We start from the raw sequence: 17,941 nt of genomic DNA, 5'->3' as shown, positions 1-17,941 counted from the left end.
ATCTGGTTATCTATAGCTCCCCAATCTAGCATTGCCATTTGTTGAAGGGATATCTCAGAGACATCCTAACTCTTAGATGGGAGATGGACCTCCACACCTCTATTTTAATTACAAAGGTACAGGCAGTCACCCATCAAGTAGAGGGGTTTCTAGGTCATTTAGACAAAGGGACAACAAGAAGGTGTGGTTTACATGGTTGACTTTAAGTCCATTAACGTGTAAGCTTAGTTAGACTTGCTTGGTTGGGAAGATGCATGTTTGTTAAACTTATTTTTCCACTACAAAGTCTCTACTCCTGTTTTCTTCAAGAAACCAACGCTTGCCAGCAGAAGTCAACAGTGCTATGATGGTTTTAGAAAGCTCACCACTGATTAGTGGGGTGGACTTTGTGGGGGGAAAAGAATATTAATTTCATGACAGTAAATCCCACCTTGTCACTTCACTATGCTTGTTTTGAGATATGAATACTGGCTTGTTTTGAAAGATTGCATCTCCTTTGCACAATATATACAGGTGCTTCCAGTTTAGTGGCCTGGCATGTTCAGGCCAGGTCCTGCACTGGAAATCCGTAGCTAACCTGTTTCATCTTGTGATAGGCTGTGCACTGGATGTGGCTGCTTCAAACCAGCTTGTCTGGTTAATCTTAATTTGAAACAGCCTTTGTCAACAGTGTGCTGTGTGGTGTTATTACATTACCCTGCTCCAGGAATAGACTACTGATCTTCATTTCCAGGGGCCTCTATACATTTTACGCTATGTGTAGTCATATTTCCTCATGTGAGCCTTTTCAGAGGCTTTCAACAGCTGGAGTATGTGGTAGTGGAGTGATTTCATGCTCAGGTAGTTTTTGATTAGGTTTGGAATTAACATTAAGGACTATATGATTGATGTCAATGTAAGATTCATGTTCCTGTATGTATTTGTACAGGAACGAAGAAGAGCATTCGAGGCCAACCTTGAGAACTCTGGTCTGATGCTGGAGACTGAGGATAAATTGGTGAGAACATGAAATAAGATGGCCCTAAGGGTCAGTGAGCAAACAGTCAACCTGCTATGCCATTATGCTTCACTTGTTTCTACACTTTAGTGCATAGAAGGTTAGACTGCTGTAGTTTGCGAGTAATTGCTATGTGTTTATTTCATTAATCGTAGTGGTGGACAAAACAATATTTTATCATTATTTTGTTAAATTACATCACTTTTTTTTCAACATTTGAACATTTACATGTTTCAGTACAAAGAGAGTGTAGATGGCACTGCTGGGGCTTATCTGTGTAATCAAATGTCAGAAAAACTACATTTCATGATGTACATTGGGTGTCCTGAAAATGTTTGGAAGCATCTTGCTGTTACATTTTTACCATATTGGCCATTCCTGTTCAGTTATATAAACCAGTGTTGCAATATATCACTTTTTAAATGTACACATTGTACAACAGTTAATCTCAATGTCACAGTCTGTTTAGTCATGAAGCATTCTACCTACACTATTTGTTGTAACAGTAAAGAGTGATGTAGTAATGTCTTTTAGTTTTGTCAAATGATAGAGGGCGCTTCCGAGTCCAAAATGAATGGGTTTCTAAGGAACCTTTTTGCCACATCACACTTTGTAAATGTGTAAATGTTAACAATGCATTTTTGAACACATATTTCAACACTGCTGTTATATTTTGAGTGCTTTTAAGCTCAAGTTATAGGACTAGTAATAGAACTGATGGCGTCTCATGCACATGTATGACATCAATGAGCACAACATTTGATCACTGAACATTTTTGAATGTTATTTCAGAAATTGAGGAGATAAAGTCAAATGACCCCCTTTATACTATTAAAGCCCATTTGATGTAATATTCAGGGCTTCTTTGCTTCACTTGTTCATCTGTTTTGCAGGATTGGTGTATAAAAGCAATAGAGCATTCGAGGTCACGTGTTATCATGAAAACATCATGGCTGTGATTTGGTTCATTGTAGATGATCACAGCCATGATGGTATTTGTGATGATGCACTTCCGCTTGTGTTCTATTGCTTAAATAAGGTATATCACAATTCCCAGCAATTTGGAATTTTGTCCATATCATGCAGACATGTCATTAAGGAGTTTCATTTCTTGTCCTTGTTCACTGCATCTCTTCCCTGAAGGAGTCGGACGACCGGAAGACATACTATCTGAAGATCCATGCTCCCTGGGAGGTGCTGGCCACCTACGCAGATGTGCTGAAGATCAAGGTGCCATTCAAGCCCAGCGACATTCCCAAAGGCCGTGATGCCCCACTGCAGTGGCTCACAAAGCCTTTCCGACTGCCACCAGAAATCATGAAGCCTGACCCTGATTATTTCACTGCACCTTTCGACAAGAGCAAGGCTGACTTCTTCCTTATTAAAGACAAGGAAACCTTCTTTCCGCCCTCAACCCGTAACAGGATTGTAAGTTCCAGTGTACATTACTGAATATCATCACATTGACACAATTACTAACAAATTTGATATACAGAATTTGGGTTGTTTTTCTAGCCTGATATAAGCTACTGCTTTAACTAGAGCCTAATACAGTCTCACCAAGTTCTGCCAAAAACCCTGAACCACAGCACTGAGTTTTGAGCATTAACCTGTCCTGATCCCAGCAAAATTTTGTCTAGCCCCACCCAAAATAAACAACTACCAAGAGCCTGGATAACGTGTGCCTTCTAGTGACAGTGCCATGTTAGCAAGAGTACTAATTTAAGTAGCAACAATTATTATTATGGATGTACCAATTTGAACTGTGTAATTTTAAATTCTATTTAAATGACCCGCTGCACTCCTGCTGTTTTTTTTTTTTGTTTGTTTTTTCTTTTTAATTGTTAACTGCTCTTGGATGGCTTATAATGATTGATGTAATGAATGTAATTCTTGTAATGAATATATTGAAATATGTTAAAGAGAGGCTGTACCAGATCCAAACAAGAGCTGTGAGAGGCAGCATAAGCCCAGTGTCCAAGCTCCAAGCATGAGCCTGTACTGCCGATTTCAAATTAACATCGACTGGCTCTCATTAAGGGCAGCATGAGAACTTGAGCGGAGAGGGAGAGAAAGAACTTGTTGTCAATAAAGCAGTTCAGGTACAAAAAAGTAACGTGTAACAAAAGTAGGGAGAAAGTTTAAAGTGAAGAGAAAAGGTGAAGTTTGAGTATAGGTCATAACTTCTTAAGGAAAACTGAGAAACTCATTTATGGCAAACTCGGTCTGAGCTTGACATAACTACTTCTGGGCTGAGCCAGGTTCGCACCAGTATTTCACGGTTTAATGTGAAATAGCTTTGGATGAAAGTGCTCCTTCTGGTGATATATTGGTGTAATTTTTGGTTTGTATCTCCCTTCCAGGTATATTACATCCTCACACGCTGTCCGTACTATAAGGAGGATCGTAAAGAGAAAGACAAGACGGGAATTAAGAGACTGCTGAGCAATGGCACCTACACTTCTGCCTACCCTCTCCATGATGTAAGAGATGCCTTTATAAATGCACTTTTTTCGAGTGTCCTTCATTTTCTTTCCATTCTCTTTTATCAGATCTTTCACTGTATATTCATCATTCTGGCTTGTTCTGCAGTGTCGCTATTGGAAGAAAGCGAAGGAGACACAGTGTGAGAGTGAGAGATATCACCTCTATAAGCACTGGGCTCGCTTTCTCTGCTTCTACAAGGAGCAACCACTCAACCTTATCAGGTGGGAAAATCTTTAAACTGTCTCATCTTTAAAACTCTCATCTAATACAGTTTACAGTTTACTTACAGTATATGCATGTAAGATTGCACAAATATTTCAAACTTTAATGTGAAATAGGTGATGAAAGTTCTGCTTCTGGTCAAATCTTGTGAGTCAAATAATTTGACATGAAAATCAAATTGATGTGAAACAAATAACAGAGTTCCAGAAAAGCCAGCAGGCAAATGAGTTGAATGTCACTGACTGATTTAGACGGTTAGCGTGAAAAGTTGCTGAATGCCACAAAACTATACCCTTAAAAATGGCCACAGAATTGAATCAGCACCCATGTGACTCATTCTCAGCAAAAACTATGCGAAATTACAGCAGGGCTGCCATTTGGGAAACTAATTGTGTCCCAGGCAGTTGACTGATGTAACCTAATGCTAGAAGCACAAAACCTTATAACTAAATGATCTGTTATAATATTTAGTTTCTATTTGTTTGTCTACCTTTCGTATATAGCCATATGCACAAAACATGATATGAACAAATCATACTGGTAAGATGTCACTATAGCCGCAGTGCATCAAGTGTTGAGAAAGTGACATTTCCTGTTATGCCTTAAACAGGAAGTACTATGGTGAGAAGATCGGCATCTATTTTGCTTGGCTGGGCTTCTACACAGAGATGCTGTTCTTTGCTGCTGTGATGGGCGTCATCTGCTTTGTCTATGGCTTGCTCAGCTATGATGATAACATCACTAGGTCAGCATAATCCTATTTACTTTTCATATGCCTCATGGGTTAAAAAAAGGTGCCACCAAAATTCACCTTCATTCAGTGAATCACATTGATTGCCTTGTGTCCTGTGTTTAGAATGGCCTAAGATCAGTGTTGTTTTGCATGGTTAAATAAGATGCTGTTTCAGTTTTAAAAATGAGTTTTCCAAATGTGATGTGATATCTGCCTTTCTTCTCTGTCAACCCCCACGTGTTGTTCAGCAAGGAGATCTGTAACCCAAATATTGGTGGGAAAATCGTGATGTGTCCTCTGTGTGATAAGAAGTGCACATACTGGAAGCTCAACTCAACATGTCTTTCATCCTGGGTGAGTCAGCTCATTTACAGTCCTGTCAATGCCTAGTCAGTGCTCCAGCCAATGCCTAGTCAGTGGTCCATGCTTTGGAAACTGGCCTATATATTTTATATATATATTGAGGTCCAAAAGTCTGAGACCACATTAAAATAAGACTTTTTTATTAAACCTAGTAATAAACAACATTTAGAGTTTGTTAAAAAAAATAAAGTTATAACAAGTAAAATAAAGACACATTTCCAAAATTATGCATTACTTCTAGGCCATTATTCAAATTTGTGCAAAGTTAATTTAGAGCAAATTAAAGTAACGTTCATGGTTAACGGTAAATGGCTCATGGTAAGCAAACTAGCTTGGGGCTACCGTATTAGGTTGTGGGCTAGCGTATTAGATTGACGCTAACATCATTTTTGTGGCTACCACATAAGTTGATGTATAGTTTTAGGGTTAGCATTTTAGCTCTGGGTAGTGTGTTAGATTGTTCGGGGGAGGGGGGGGGGGGGTCATTAATTTGTTCTCATGACCTTAAATTTCCCAGGCTCTCTGTTTTCACAATAACTTTTTTAGGAAACAGCCCTGTGTTCCCCCGGCCCTGTGTTCTGGCTTTGTCATTAAGCAGCCCTATATTCCCAGGGTCCCATATGTTCCCTCATTGAAATTATCATGGAAAATAGCTTTATGTTTAGCTTTATGTTGCCTCAATATTTCCTAAACATGAAAATAAGAGTAATTTCCTTAAATAAAATCTGTGTTCATACACATGCTTTTTTCAAATAAATCCCCTTGTTTAAACATTTTTCTGAACATTTTAATGAGCAAGAAAAAGTGATATTTAGTGATATGCACTATTTAAATGTTTTAGTTAGAATTATATTTTAACTTTATTGCAACATTGCAAAACATTACCAAAGACGGCATTCATGGTAGCAGTGAAATATTTGAGCACATTCTCTGTTTGAACATCTACCCTCCATTTCAGTACTGGTCTTGCATGCCTTTGTGAAATTGTCCTTACTATTTCTCCTTTGAGGTGTCCATTCATATACCGTGATACCATTCAAACTGTAACTTTATTCTACTGACCTGCTAAAAGCTACGCAATTAGCAACAAAAAAGAAGAGCATTGCATCACACTTAAACCACACACACACACACACACACTAAGCTGCTTCTCCCTCAGGGTCATGGGGGGTGCTGGAGCCTATCCCAGCTGTCATCGGGCGAAAGGCAGGATACACCCTGGACAGGTCGCCAGTCCATCGCAGGGCAGACGGACAGACACTCTTAAACCAGACATTCTCAAATATAAATGACAAAGTTTGCTTTATTAGCTAATCAGCTCATTGAGGCTTGGATAGCTGTGGAGTGCATTCCTATTGAAACAATCTCCTTGTTCTGTGTATGACTTTTGTTGAACCCATGATGAATCCTTAATGTATCTTATTCAGATATAATGCATCATATAAAGAGCTGAGCATAGGACACTGGGAACATATGTGTGCTCCCCTTGTGGATGCAATGCTGTATTTAGCATATTTGCTGTATCTGCATATTGTCATCCTTCTCTAGAAGTCATGCAGAAAATGCTTCCTGCTACATTAGGCGGCAGGTCAAATAAAACATCAGTTACTGCTGCAGGCACAAAGCTAGCACACATCATTAATCCCAGTCACAGGGACCAGACTTGTTTTAATTGACAATGACATTCAGTCTTGCCTATTTGAACTGTGATTTAATTCAACATGGCCTGATCAGCTTATCTCTTTCATTGTTTGGTATCATTTCCTTGTGTTTACATGTTCTCTCTTTTACTTCTCCAGCAAGCCCATCTGTTTGACAATGAAGGAACTGTGTTTTTCGCCATTTTTATGGGAATCTGGGGTGAGTTTGTCTTCATGACACCAAAAATTAGCTCAAGACTTCCACCTAATGGTGAACAAGCATTACAACAGACTGTAAATGTCAGACTTGTTTGATAACCTGTGGTCTCAGGAGAACAGGATCTGAATGAGTTGGATCAAACAGACCTAATTTGATAAATGTTTGTCAGATTATTTTGTTCTCATAGGACAACTAAGTGAATTTGAGTAATTGCTTCATTTTAAAGCACAGCGTGCTTAACAGGTCATTGTCATTTTTAAAGCAATGCATGATGAGAATCTTAATTAGATGGTTTAGAGTACCCATTCTCCCAGTAATAAAAACAGCCATTGCACAAGCAGGCCTGGGTAGGCCTCAAGTTCAACAGCAATTATAATAAATTTGGTTTGTTATTGTTAGTTTTGGATATTTGAGATGCTCTCTAGTTGTACTTCATAGTGCAGCTGAGTTATGTCATTGGTTGTAATTCCACTAATTGCACTGTCACTTGATTTTTCTCTCTCTCTCTCTCTCTCTCTCTCTCTCTCTCTCTCTCTCTCTCTCTCTCTCTTGCTTACATTTCTGTCTTTGTCTTTCTGTCTTGCAGTGACACTGTTTCTTGAATTCTGGAAGCGAAGGCAGGCCAGGCTGGAGTATGAGTGGGATCTGGTGGATTTTGAAGAGGAGCAGCAGCAGCTTCAGATCAGACCTGAGTTTGAGTTGAAATGCACCACCAAGCGTCGCAACCGCATCACACAGGTGCGGCAGTAGTGTTTTAAGTTACAAAAGCACTTATTTGTATTTGCTGATTGTAAGAATGTTTTGCATCAGTAGCTTGGGTTTTGCTTTTGAAAACTTTACGAACCCTTAGAAGTTGTTGCTCGTGATAATAACAAATTTCAGTATTCATTATTTCTTGGTCATAGCTCACTGAAGCAACAAACAAAACACTGGTTTAAAACTTTTTCAATGCTGTTTTCATGTTCCTGTGCAGAAGAGGTGATATGTTGCATGAAGAAAAGGTGTAATCACATAATTATTTAAGTAATATAGCAAATTGAAATGAATGACTTAATTTTTCAAAAATTTAGTTGAATCTTTAAGATGAAAACAAAGTCATTTTCAGGAACCAGTGGTGGTGATATGTACAAAGCAAAAGTAGCCCTTTTATTTACTTTCCAAAGTGACCATTGATTCCTGACATGTATTCTCAAAGTGCATATGTAATGATGATGTTAAAATAGGGGTAAATTAAAAAAAGTTGTCTTTGGGTGTTATTTTGTATCACAACACCCTGCATGTAGTTTCCAACATCCATCCATCCATTTTCTAAGCCACTTCTCCGTCAGGGTCGTGGGGAGTTTCCCACATGAACAGATTAAAATAAATCCATATAACCATTTTAGGCTGTAGCCTTACCTCAAAACTAGAACAGTGATTCAGGCTTCATTCAGTATATTCATAACTAATTGGTTTAAAAACTTTCTGCAAGGAAGCATTTCAAACATCTAATTCCTATTGGTACCATTGCAAACAGTTTTGATTTCTCTAGCATGGAGTGAATGAGCTTCTTCTCGTTATCTTAAAAATTTATTTACGCATACTTGAAAAATCGGTGGAACTCCCCTTTAACGGTTTTCAGTATTGAGTGCATAAAGAATAGCCAGTGTCTGTATGATAGTTTTCTTAATAACACACAAACTCTGATTGGCAGGAATTGGAGCCATATTTGCCCTTCACCAGCAAGTGTGCACGCTTCTGTGTGTCTGGAGCTATAGTGCTATTTTGGGTAAGTTACTGACCCCTTGGAAAAACCTAAATGAATGAGAATCTATAATGTCTTGTTCCTCAGTAAAGATTAAATGTACATTAAATCTACATGTACCCCAGCTGCCACAAAAATGGTCATAAAAAAACAGATGTCCTAAAAAAGCCATTGTTCTAACTGCTGTCTTGCTTCTCTTTGTTCTTAAGACGTGTCTGATCGTGGCCTGTGTCATGGGAGTGATAGCGTACAGGTTAGCAGTGTATGCAGCTTTCGCCAGCCTCATGAAGGACAGCCCAACTAACAAGATCCAGTTGGTGGGGTCTCTAATCAACCCACAGCTGGCCACCTCTGTCACTGCATCCTGCATCAACTTTGTCATCATCCTTATTCTCAACTTCCTCTATGAGTATGTGGCTATCTGGATCACAGACATGGGTATGGACAGCGACAGTATTTTCATGTTTTACATTGTGTACCATGGCTCCTGTCATACTGGTTATGTTTCATTATCAGTTAGCTTAATATACAGGCAACTTCCGTTTTTACTATTATTTTAGGTTATTAGTGTCAGACATCTGCTAATATTATATGTCTGATTTGTCCCACAGAGATTCCTAAAACCCATTTGGAGTATGAGAACAAGTTGACCACGAAAATGTTCATGTTTCAGTTTGTGAACTACTACTCCTCCTGCTTCTATGTTGCCTTCTTTAAAGGCAAGTTTGTGGGTTACCCAGGCAACTACACGTACATGTTTGGGAGTCAACTGAGAAATGAGGAGGTGAGATTATTTCTTCATTGCTTTGCCACTATTATCTTGAGGTGGAAACGCTATTTGTTGTGGAGAAATGCCACTTTTTAGGTTGTTTTTATTATTTTTTTATTTTTTGGATGCTCTTCTTCTTTATCTTTAGCCCTCAGAAAACCAAGCATTGATTTGTTGATTGATTTGGTGTTTTTCTTCCCTTTTAAACTGCTTTTATGAAGCCACTGACTATAGAAATGATGTAATGAATAATGTTTTAAATTATTTTCCTTTTGGGGTAGATTTTGGAGGATTTTCTTTTTCAAAATTGTACCAATAGGTTTAAGAGATTCTTATAAAAATGTCTAATTATTGGTCTGTAATCTGTTATTAGTAAGTTTGTGTGTATATATATGCCATATTGATAAATATGAATTTAAATTAATATATGTATAACAAAAGTTAGTAACAAAAGTTGTAATATGATTTTATATGCTGTATGTATATTGGGGAAGCATACACAAAACCCTGCAGTCTCATGTATTCTCTTCCCCAAAACACCAGATTCACTCATAAATAACTGGAAAATTACCTGATGAGTTGAATCAGGTGTGTTGAGGTGGGGAATAGTTAAAAAAATAGTTAAAATAGTTAAATAGTTAAAATAGTTAAAATAGTTAAAAATAGTTAAAATAAAAAAAATAGTTAAAAAAATAGTTAATAGTTAAAATGGAGTCCCCTGTCCCAGGGGTGGAGTCCCCTGGGACAGGGGACTCCACCAAACTTGAGTTGGACCCCTTGATCACAATTTAGGTCCATGTTTGCAATTTTGCAACATTTAAAATATTGCCAAATTTATTTATGTATATAATTGAAATTACAATTAATATCATCAAACATCTTAAGAACAAAGGAAATGTTATCACATTTAAAATACTTAATTCGAAGATTGCTTAATTTGCTTCAAAACTCGGAGCAAGGAAGCAGATATGTTGTATGACTTTAGCATTCTGTGAACTTCAGAATATTATTTTTTACCACAAATGATGTTATGCAGTTTAGAGTGAAGATGTTTTTCCTGACATTTACACTGAAGTTGGTTTAAATAGAGTACTTAAAACTACTGTTAAGGGTCAGTGTTACTACAAAATACAGCTGCTGATACAATGAAAATGACAATTGAGACATTTTAGATACTGTACATGAAATTACATTGTATTTGGCATTAACTGATGTGCATTTCTATAATCATAATATATTCCAGACACTAGCATTAGACTGTAAAATATATCAAATGGACAAACATCTTACAAAAACTCTCTTGGCCAAGCACTCGTGCAGACTGCTGACTGTCCTACATGCAAACCAGCACTGGATTAAATGAAAGAGGAGTCTACATGAAAGGAAAGCATTTATGATGAGTGATGTTGTGTAAGCCATATCAGATTAAATGTCAAATGTAATCACTTAATAGAGAGTGTTCATTCCTCTTAGTGTAGGGAATCAAAATATTCCAAATCAGCTTGCAGATAGCCAGGGTTCACAGGGTCAGTCAGAAATGAGCAGGTCTCTAAAGATTTGGTCTGTAGTTTTGTTTAAACATAATGCTTCTGCCAAGAATCATCCCAGTTTGAATTTCCTCTTAGAGGTGCCAGTGTGTGATAAAGCATTAACCTGAGTATGTGATTTTTTGTAGTGCGCTCCAGGGGGCTGCCTGATAGAGCTTACCACTCAGCTGGTGATTGTTATGGCAGGGAAGCAACTGGTGGGCAACATCCAGGAGGCCCTGCTACCGTGAGTGCCTTATCAACAGCTTTTAAAAGAATAGTCTAGCGTTGAATATAATGTCTGTCTGCTGCATCTGTGGCGTACCGTCAGTAATGGCGTACTGTACCGTAATGTTTGAGATGATTAAGCATAAATTGGCATGTGTAAAACTGTGTGCATGCACAGTGTAGACACAACTAATCTCACATAAAAAAAGTTTACTCAGTAAATTGGTGCTAGCATCCTGAAAAGTACATGGCACAAATGAAAGTATAGTAGCATTTATGAACATATTTTATTGAAAAATATACTGACCTGACCATCAAAAGTAAGGTAACACCGAGGACAGATAAATGTTTTCTAATGTCACATGATAATTACAATAGTGGCACTATTTCTGTCTTGTCAGTCACTTCCACTGCAACCTACTAATGGCAAAGTAGGGTGATGCTACACTGATTGACCAGTTTATTAGGTACATCTACTTAATAAATAATTTACCTGGTAGTCCTACTAATAAGTACCTATGGAGGATGTGATTATAGTAATATACAGACCAGTTTGTACAGGATACATTTTTTTGTTCACCATTAGCTTTAAACATTGCCAGTGTAAGAAACAAATACATTGCACATCCTCTTGCAGAACACTGGTTATTTATTTAGTCATAATTTCACAAAAGTGTTCTCCAAAACACTTTTGTTCTTTTTTCATGAATTTTAAAAAAACAAAAAAATGGTAAGCAAAATTAACTCATTTTTTTACTCTAGTTGCTCAAATGTTCAAAAGTAGGATGAAACGTTATAAGAACAGCACTGGTAAAATATTCTCTCATATCTCTCTCATCCTAACACTGGTATTGTTAATTCTTCTTATACAGTCATGAATTTCAAATGCTATTCATTGAATTTTGCAATTGCACTTTGTGTTCTGTTGTAAGTTTCAAGTCAGCCGGTTTTCCGTTCTTTTCTAAGTGCCAAGAAATGCATCAAAAATGACCATTTTTGGCAATAAATTGTATGATACAGGATGACGTTTGGAGATTAGGTTGAAAAAAGATGGAATATTCAGTTAATAAGTTTTTAGCTATCATAAGTAGAGCTGGGCAATATGTCAAAAATGTAATCACAATAATTCTAGAAGTTTTAACAGTTTGTTACAATATTTATATCTGACATTAGATAAGTTGGAACTGACCAAGTAGTACTACATTTAAAAATAATTTTAAAAACTAGTTTAGTTAAACAGATTTTGGAATCAATTCTTGTATTGTAATGTAATTTATTAAAATAAGAATAAATATTGTCAGCCTTAATTATAACCGCAAGTTTTGGGTCAGTGACACTGACAACTAGGCACATTTTGAGATGTAAGAAAACACAGAAATTACATATGACTCATAAAAACTATAGAAACAATCACAAGGTATTGGTGAATGATATGGCAAAAACATATCACAATCTTTAAAAACATTTTCATAACACACAACATGTGTCACCATATTTGGACACACCAACACAATACACCAGTAGTGCCACATTTAAAAACTACCATCAAAAACTCTGGGTGTAATGATTTTTGAACATGTCACATACTGTACTGCACTAAATCCAGTCCAGCAGGCCTAATTATGCTTACTTTTTAATGAAACATGCACTTGGTCAGTGTTCATTAATTACTAATAATTACTAATGATATCCTCCATGTTGTCACAAAAGCATATTATTTTATCGTAATAATGATAAAATTATGTAATATTGCCCACATCAAAAATCATTATTATTATATTATTATATTATTCTTTCTTGGTCTGTCTCTGTGATGGTAGATTACTGAGGAACTGGTGGATCAGCAGGAAAGGACGGAGCCATCCAGAGGGCCGGTACAGCCGATGGGAGCAGGACCATGACTTGCAAAACTTCAGCCAGTTTGGTCTCTTCTATGAGTACTTGGAGATGGGTATGTTTCACCACTCTGTGATACACTTAGTAATAATTTAAAGGTGTTGTACAGCTGAGGCAAACATGTATATTCAAATACTAGAGATTAGCGTAGGTGTTCAACTCTACAAATATCCAAACTCATATTACTGTTTGTTTACTTGTGAGTAAAAAGATGAAATGAATTCTTCATAGTCTTGTCACATTTTAAATACTTTTCAAACTGAGCATTAGAGATGGGTGCTGTTGATATAGTGTCATGCTATTTTCCAAATATATCACAGTATCACATAGTATGATGCGATATGTCTTTTAAACATTTTGTTTGTTTTCTGTCTGTTTTTTTTTCTTCTTCTTTTAAAATGTCACCAATGTGAACCTTACACAGTATTGTGAACAGTAACCTGATGAAATGGGTAAAGGCAACAGGGTGGCTGCTGTTTTATGGTCACTGTATTGTAGATGTACAATACAGTTATTTATCAAATGTATTGCTAAAAACTGAACAGCAATATGACAATGTGCCAGTATCAAGGTATAGCAGTTTAGACAATACTGCCCAGCTCTACTAAGTATGCAAAGAAAGTGAGTTTACAAACAGCATCTCAGCTTAAGCAAAATGGCAACATTTACACACTGCTAGACATGGAAATATATTAAACATGACACGTTTGTACAGTGTAAGTTGTGTGACTCTTGTTAAGTCAGCCGGTGATACAGTATATCACAAGCTGTGTACATCTTTTTTTTTTGTACACATCTTTATTAAAATAGTATTCTCTTTAACATGAGGATACTTGAACAGCAAAAATGGTTACCATTCCCGTCCTTAGTATTAACACAATGCAAATAGGAAACAGTGAGTTTATGCTTTAGGCCTGCTCTGTTTTATAGCTCCTCATAGGGTAGGCCTCATAAGGGTATAGCCCTTAGGGTAGAGGATGTGCCTAAGAATGCTAAGCCTTCATCAGACCTCTCTGCTATTTTTTAAACAGTGATCCAGTTTGGCTTCATCACCCTGTTTGTGGCCTCATTCCCTCTGGCTCCACTCCTTGCTCTCTTTAACAACATACTGGAGGTCAGGGTGGACGCGTGGAAGTTCACCACACAATTCCGTCGGCCTGTGGCAGCCAAGGCACGCAACATCGGGGCTTGGAAAGACATCCTGAATGTGGTGGCTATCTTGTCCGTCGTCACAAATGTGAGTAGCAAAGCCCAAGGGTTTGTAAAGCAATACAGCAGTCTTTGAGATAATATCCTGTCATTACATCATAGAAGGTTGAAGAAAACTTATGTTTATAGTGATATCTCTGATATAATGATGTATCTATTTTTTTTATTTTAAAGTTAATTGATCATTTAATATGAATTGTTTAATTGTGATTGACCATGCTCCATAAACAAATACATTTATTTTTGTACAAACCATGGTAAGGTTGGTCAAGATATGAAGAATGTTGACTAAAATTCCTTTTTTTAGGAATTTTTAGGATTTTAAATAATTAAACTTTAGAAGGATCTTTGTTAAGTTGCATTGGAAAAAAATCTAAATTCATAGTATTATTTTTGCAAGTTGAAATTTAGGGGTCAGGCTTTGGGACAGTTTTAGAGAAGTTTTAATATTGATCAGCAATCATGAGATTTTTGCCAGTGCTCTGAAAAGCATGTCCAACTTTGCTCTATGGTAACATCCAGTGTTGTTGCCCTGTGTCTTTGCTTGCAGGCCTTCATCATGGCATTCACCTCTGATATGATCCCTCGCCTGGTCTATCTATATGCTTACCACCCTGGTGAAAAGGCTACCATGGAAGGCTACATTAACAACAGCCTCTCAGTGTATGAAATCAATGAGCTACATATACAAAACAGAGCAGACATTGAGGAGCATCCTGCGTGGACCAACATCACAACATGCAGGTAGGTGTGTGTACTTGTGTATGTGTGTACATGTGTGATAGTTACTATAACCTTATGAAAGGTTTGGGTTTGGGTCAAGTTTTTTTTCTTTTCTAAGTGAAAATAAGTACACATCCTGTACAGAGAATACACTTCTGCACAATTGCCTTTTTTTAAAAAATTGGAAAGAAAATAAAGCATAAAATGTGGCCTGTGCAAAAGTTATGGGTCATACCCTAAACTTTGCAGAAATATGCCATATTTTGCCAATTTTGTTTTCCTATAGTGGGTGTTACCTTGTTTTTAAAAGATCAACAAAGCATGTCAAGTAACAGGAGATATTTAAACTTGTATATCACTGTGTGTGATCGCAATAACATGATAGCAATCACATTTGAATTTCATATGAACTGTTTAAGATATCGAGACTACCGCTACCCTCCAGGCCATGAGAGGCAATACACACACACCATGCAGTTCTGGCATATTCTTGCAGCGAAGATGGCCTTCATCATCATCATGGAGGTAAGGACAATAAGTTTGATTCAGTGTGTTCAAACTTTTCTGAATCTGTTAATATAGGTGTAACGGTACATCATGACACAATACACCTAATGCAGTGTGTGTAATGTGTATTGTGGAGAGGGACGATATCAGCTGCATTCTATTAAATATATCATCTAATGCAGTTACATTGGTTGAACACCAGAGGTTGCAATACATTTAATCCACTAGCATATTTAATGTTGCATTCCCAGCTCCAGGCCTCCACCTCCAATCACACTGGTATGCAACAACTTAATTTTTCTTTATTCAAATTTTGAAATTCCTAAACTTTGAACTAATTTGAACAGTGTTATCAAATTGCAAGGCATATATTGTATTTTCAATATTTTCAATTACACCTTCATAACAGATATTGTTTGATGATGAAAACATCTCAATCAGTAACCAAGTTATGACATTTTTAAATCCACCACCTCTGAAAAAACAAAAATCTGATTTAAAAATTCTACATCAAGATTGTTTTATTGGTAAGCAGGAGGACACATTGTTATTAGTGATGCACCGAAATGATAATTCCTGGAGGAAACCAAAATTGTAATTGAAGACGTACCTGGCCAAAGACAAGAAACCTAAAACTGAAAGAGATTTTTTGTTAGCTTGTTTGTTTTTTTTCTGTCCTTTTATTTTTGCTTTTGAATAAAAATAGAAAAACAAACTATAAGATAATAAAAAATACACTTTATATTATTGATTAAATCTGCTTTAAATAAGATGAAACTGAGCTGATATTTATTAAGAACAGTTTAAAATTATTTTACTAAAATGATGTAGAAGTATAATACTGAAACATGTTGGCCACAGTGTTCAACAGCAAAGAATGGTTGGTCATTCAAGGGAATGAACTCCATTATTTTTTTAGTTACATGTTGCATTTTGTATCAAACCTACAATGGAAAAGTTCTTGAGTAATTTACCTCATCTTGATATTCAGTATGAGCAGAGATGATAAATTGCTTTTCTGATGGCTCTCACAGAAACCATAAAATAGTTCCATACTGCATGCCTCCCCCCTTGTTTTCAACCACATGTACTGACCAGCAAGGGAAAAAGAACATGTTGTTAATTGTTTTTTTTCCCATTACCATTAAAATTATTTGGAAAGTCTTAGATTTTTGACACTTTGTGGTAGTCCTAATGAATATTTTATGTTTTATGGGCAAATTGTTTGCCTTTTTTACTCTTTCGAAAGAAAAACCTGTGTCACGTTTGACCATTTTGGGGCAAAATGTTTCACTAGCTGTAATTTCAGTGCATTCCTAATTGTTAATCACACATATAACGTATATAAGTGCAAATTTAGAATTTAACCAAAACTAAAACAGGTTTGAACAAACTGAGAAAACAGTAAAATAATTCACACAATATATATACAATATATACAGTTTTTTTTTTTTTAATAAACCTGTTTTTCAGGGTAGATTAACTTGTAGTTAATGACACATAAATGAGGCTTATGTGCTAATTCTAAAGTACTACATTGATTGTTTTGGTCCTCCCAGCATGTAGTGTTCGTGGTGAAGTTCTTCGTGGCATGGCTGATCCCAGACGTGCCATCAGAAGTGAAGGCCCGGATAAAGCGTGAACGCTATTTGGTGCAGGAATACCTGCACACCTATGAGGTAGAGAAGCTGAAGCTGCAACTGAGCCAGAGCTTCTGCGTGACCGCAGAGACGACCTCGCTGCTTCCTTCCAGCCCAAACAAGCATGAAGTCCTGTCTGAATGTATCTAATGAGCGCTGGGGCTGCAGGCCCGCCCAGTCCACCCTTGCTTGGGTTGAAAAGCAGATCAAGAAGTTATAGATAGCGAACCACATTGTACTGCATGAATAAGCAAAGACCTAGTCTGGCCTCTCTTGGAACCCTGCTTAACTCTGGAACATCTCTGAGAACAACACAGGATCCTGCGGTTCTCATGGTTTCTGTTCTTAACTTTCATCCACAGTGCACTTATCTGACTTGTCTACCCTAAGCATGCAATGATCTTGCTGACTTTTGTGGCAGGCATGGTTTTTGGCAAATGCCATCATTTGGACAGCAAATCCTTCAGAATGCTGAATGAACTGAATTGTGCGATATTTTGCCATATAAAACAACAGCGTGCAAAAAGAAAGTATGATCATGTGACCTTTAAAGACTCTTTTTTTATCTGCAGTTATTTTGCAGTTTCCCTTTTCAGAAGAAGCAATCTAGATGTCTTGGTGCATTGTTCCAGTTGACTGAATGGTATTAGAGCAAGATGGAGGCTGCATGCCCTGTTTTATTATTTTTTTTCTTTGTTCTGGAGCTCATTGATTAAAAAGGTTCCGAGCATGAGTCTAAGCTGTTTTTGTCCTTCCGTTTAGGGAAGGACGTCTACTGGCTCATCAACACTGCAACACCTCTCTTCTTAACTACACAGTCCTCTAGACCAGTGTTTCTCAACCCTGGTCCTGGAGGCTCACTCCCATACACTTTTTAGTGTTCTCCCTGCTCGCAACACACCTGATCCAACTAATCAGCTCATAAACAGCCCATTATTGAGTTAAAGTGTCAGGAAGAGCACTAAAATGTGCAGGGCAGTGGGCCTCCAGGACTAGGGTTGAGAAACACTGCTCTAGACCCAGATTTCAGATCCGCT

The 17,941-nt window shown here is 37.1% G+C and overlaps 1 protein-coding gene across 1 annotated transcript in view; it reads left to right on the top strand.

Moving 5' to 3' along the window:
- ano5b (anoctamin 5b) overlaps window positions 1-17,054 on the top strand; it is a 42,006-nt gene extending 24,952 nt beyond the window's left edge. Inside the window, exons 5-21 of the mRNA XM_017703528.2 lie at window positions 929-997; window positions 2,141-2,425; window positions 3,361-3,480; window positions 3,590-3,705; window positions 4,317-4,451; window positions 4,688-4,793; window positions 6,602-6,662; window positions 7,249-7,400; window positions 8,356-8,430; window positions 8,616-8,844; window positions 9,018-9,190; window positions 10,851-10,948; window positions 12,750-12,880; window positions 13,857-14,062; window positions 14,585-14,778; window positions 15,177-15,282; window positions 16,824-17,054. Coding sequence (XP_017559017.1) covers window positions 929-997; window positions 2,141-2,425; window positions 3,361-3,480; window positions 3,590-3,705; window positions 4,317-4,451; window positions 4,688-4,793; window positions 6,602-6,662; window positions 7,249-7,400; window positions 8,356-8,430; window positions 8,616-8,844; window positions 9,018-9,190; window positions 10,851-10,948; window positions 12,750-12,880; window positions 13,857-14,062; window positions 14,585-14,778; window positions 15,177-15,282; window positions 16,824-17,054 — 2,487 coding nt within the window. The remainder of the gene's footprint in view (window positions 1-928; window positions 998-2,140; window positions 2,426-3,360; window positions 3,481-3,589; window positions 3,706-4,316; window positions 4,452-4,687; window positions 4,794-6,601; window positions 6,663-7,248; window positions 7,401-8,355; window positions 8,431-8,615; window positions 8,845-9,017; window positions 9,191-10,850; window positions 10,949-12,749; window positions 12,881-13,856; window positions 14,063-14,584; window positions 14,779-15,176; window positions 15,283-16,823) is intronic.
- The last annotated feature ends 887 nt before the right edge of the window (window positions 17,055-17,941 follow it).

The sequence above is a fragment of the Pygocentrus nattereri genome, chromosome 25, assembly GCF_015220715.1.
Source record: "Pygocentrus nattereri isolate fPygNat1 chromosome 25, fPygNat1.pri, whole genome shotgun sequence".
Lineage (NCBI taxonomy): Eukaryota > Metazoa > Chordata > Actinopteri > Characiformes > Serrasalmidae > Pygocentrus > Pygocentrus nattereri.
This window is presented reverse-complemented; position numbering and strand designations above follow the sequence as displayed.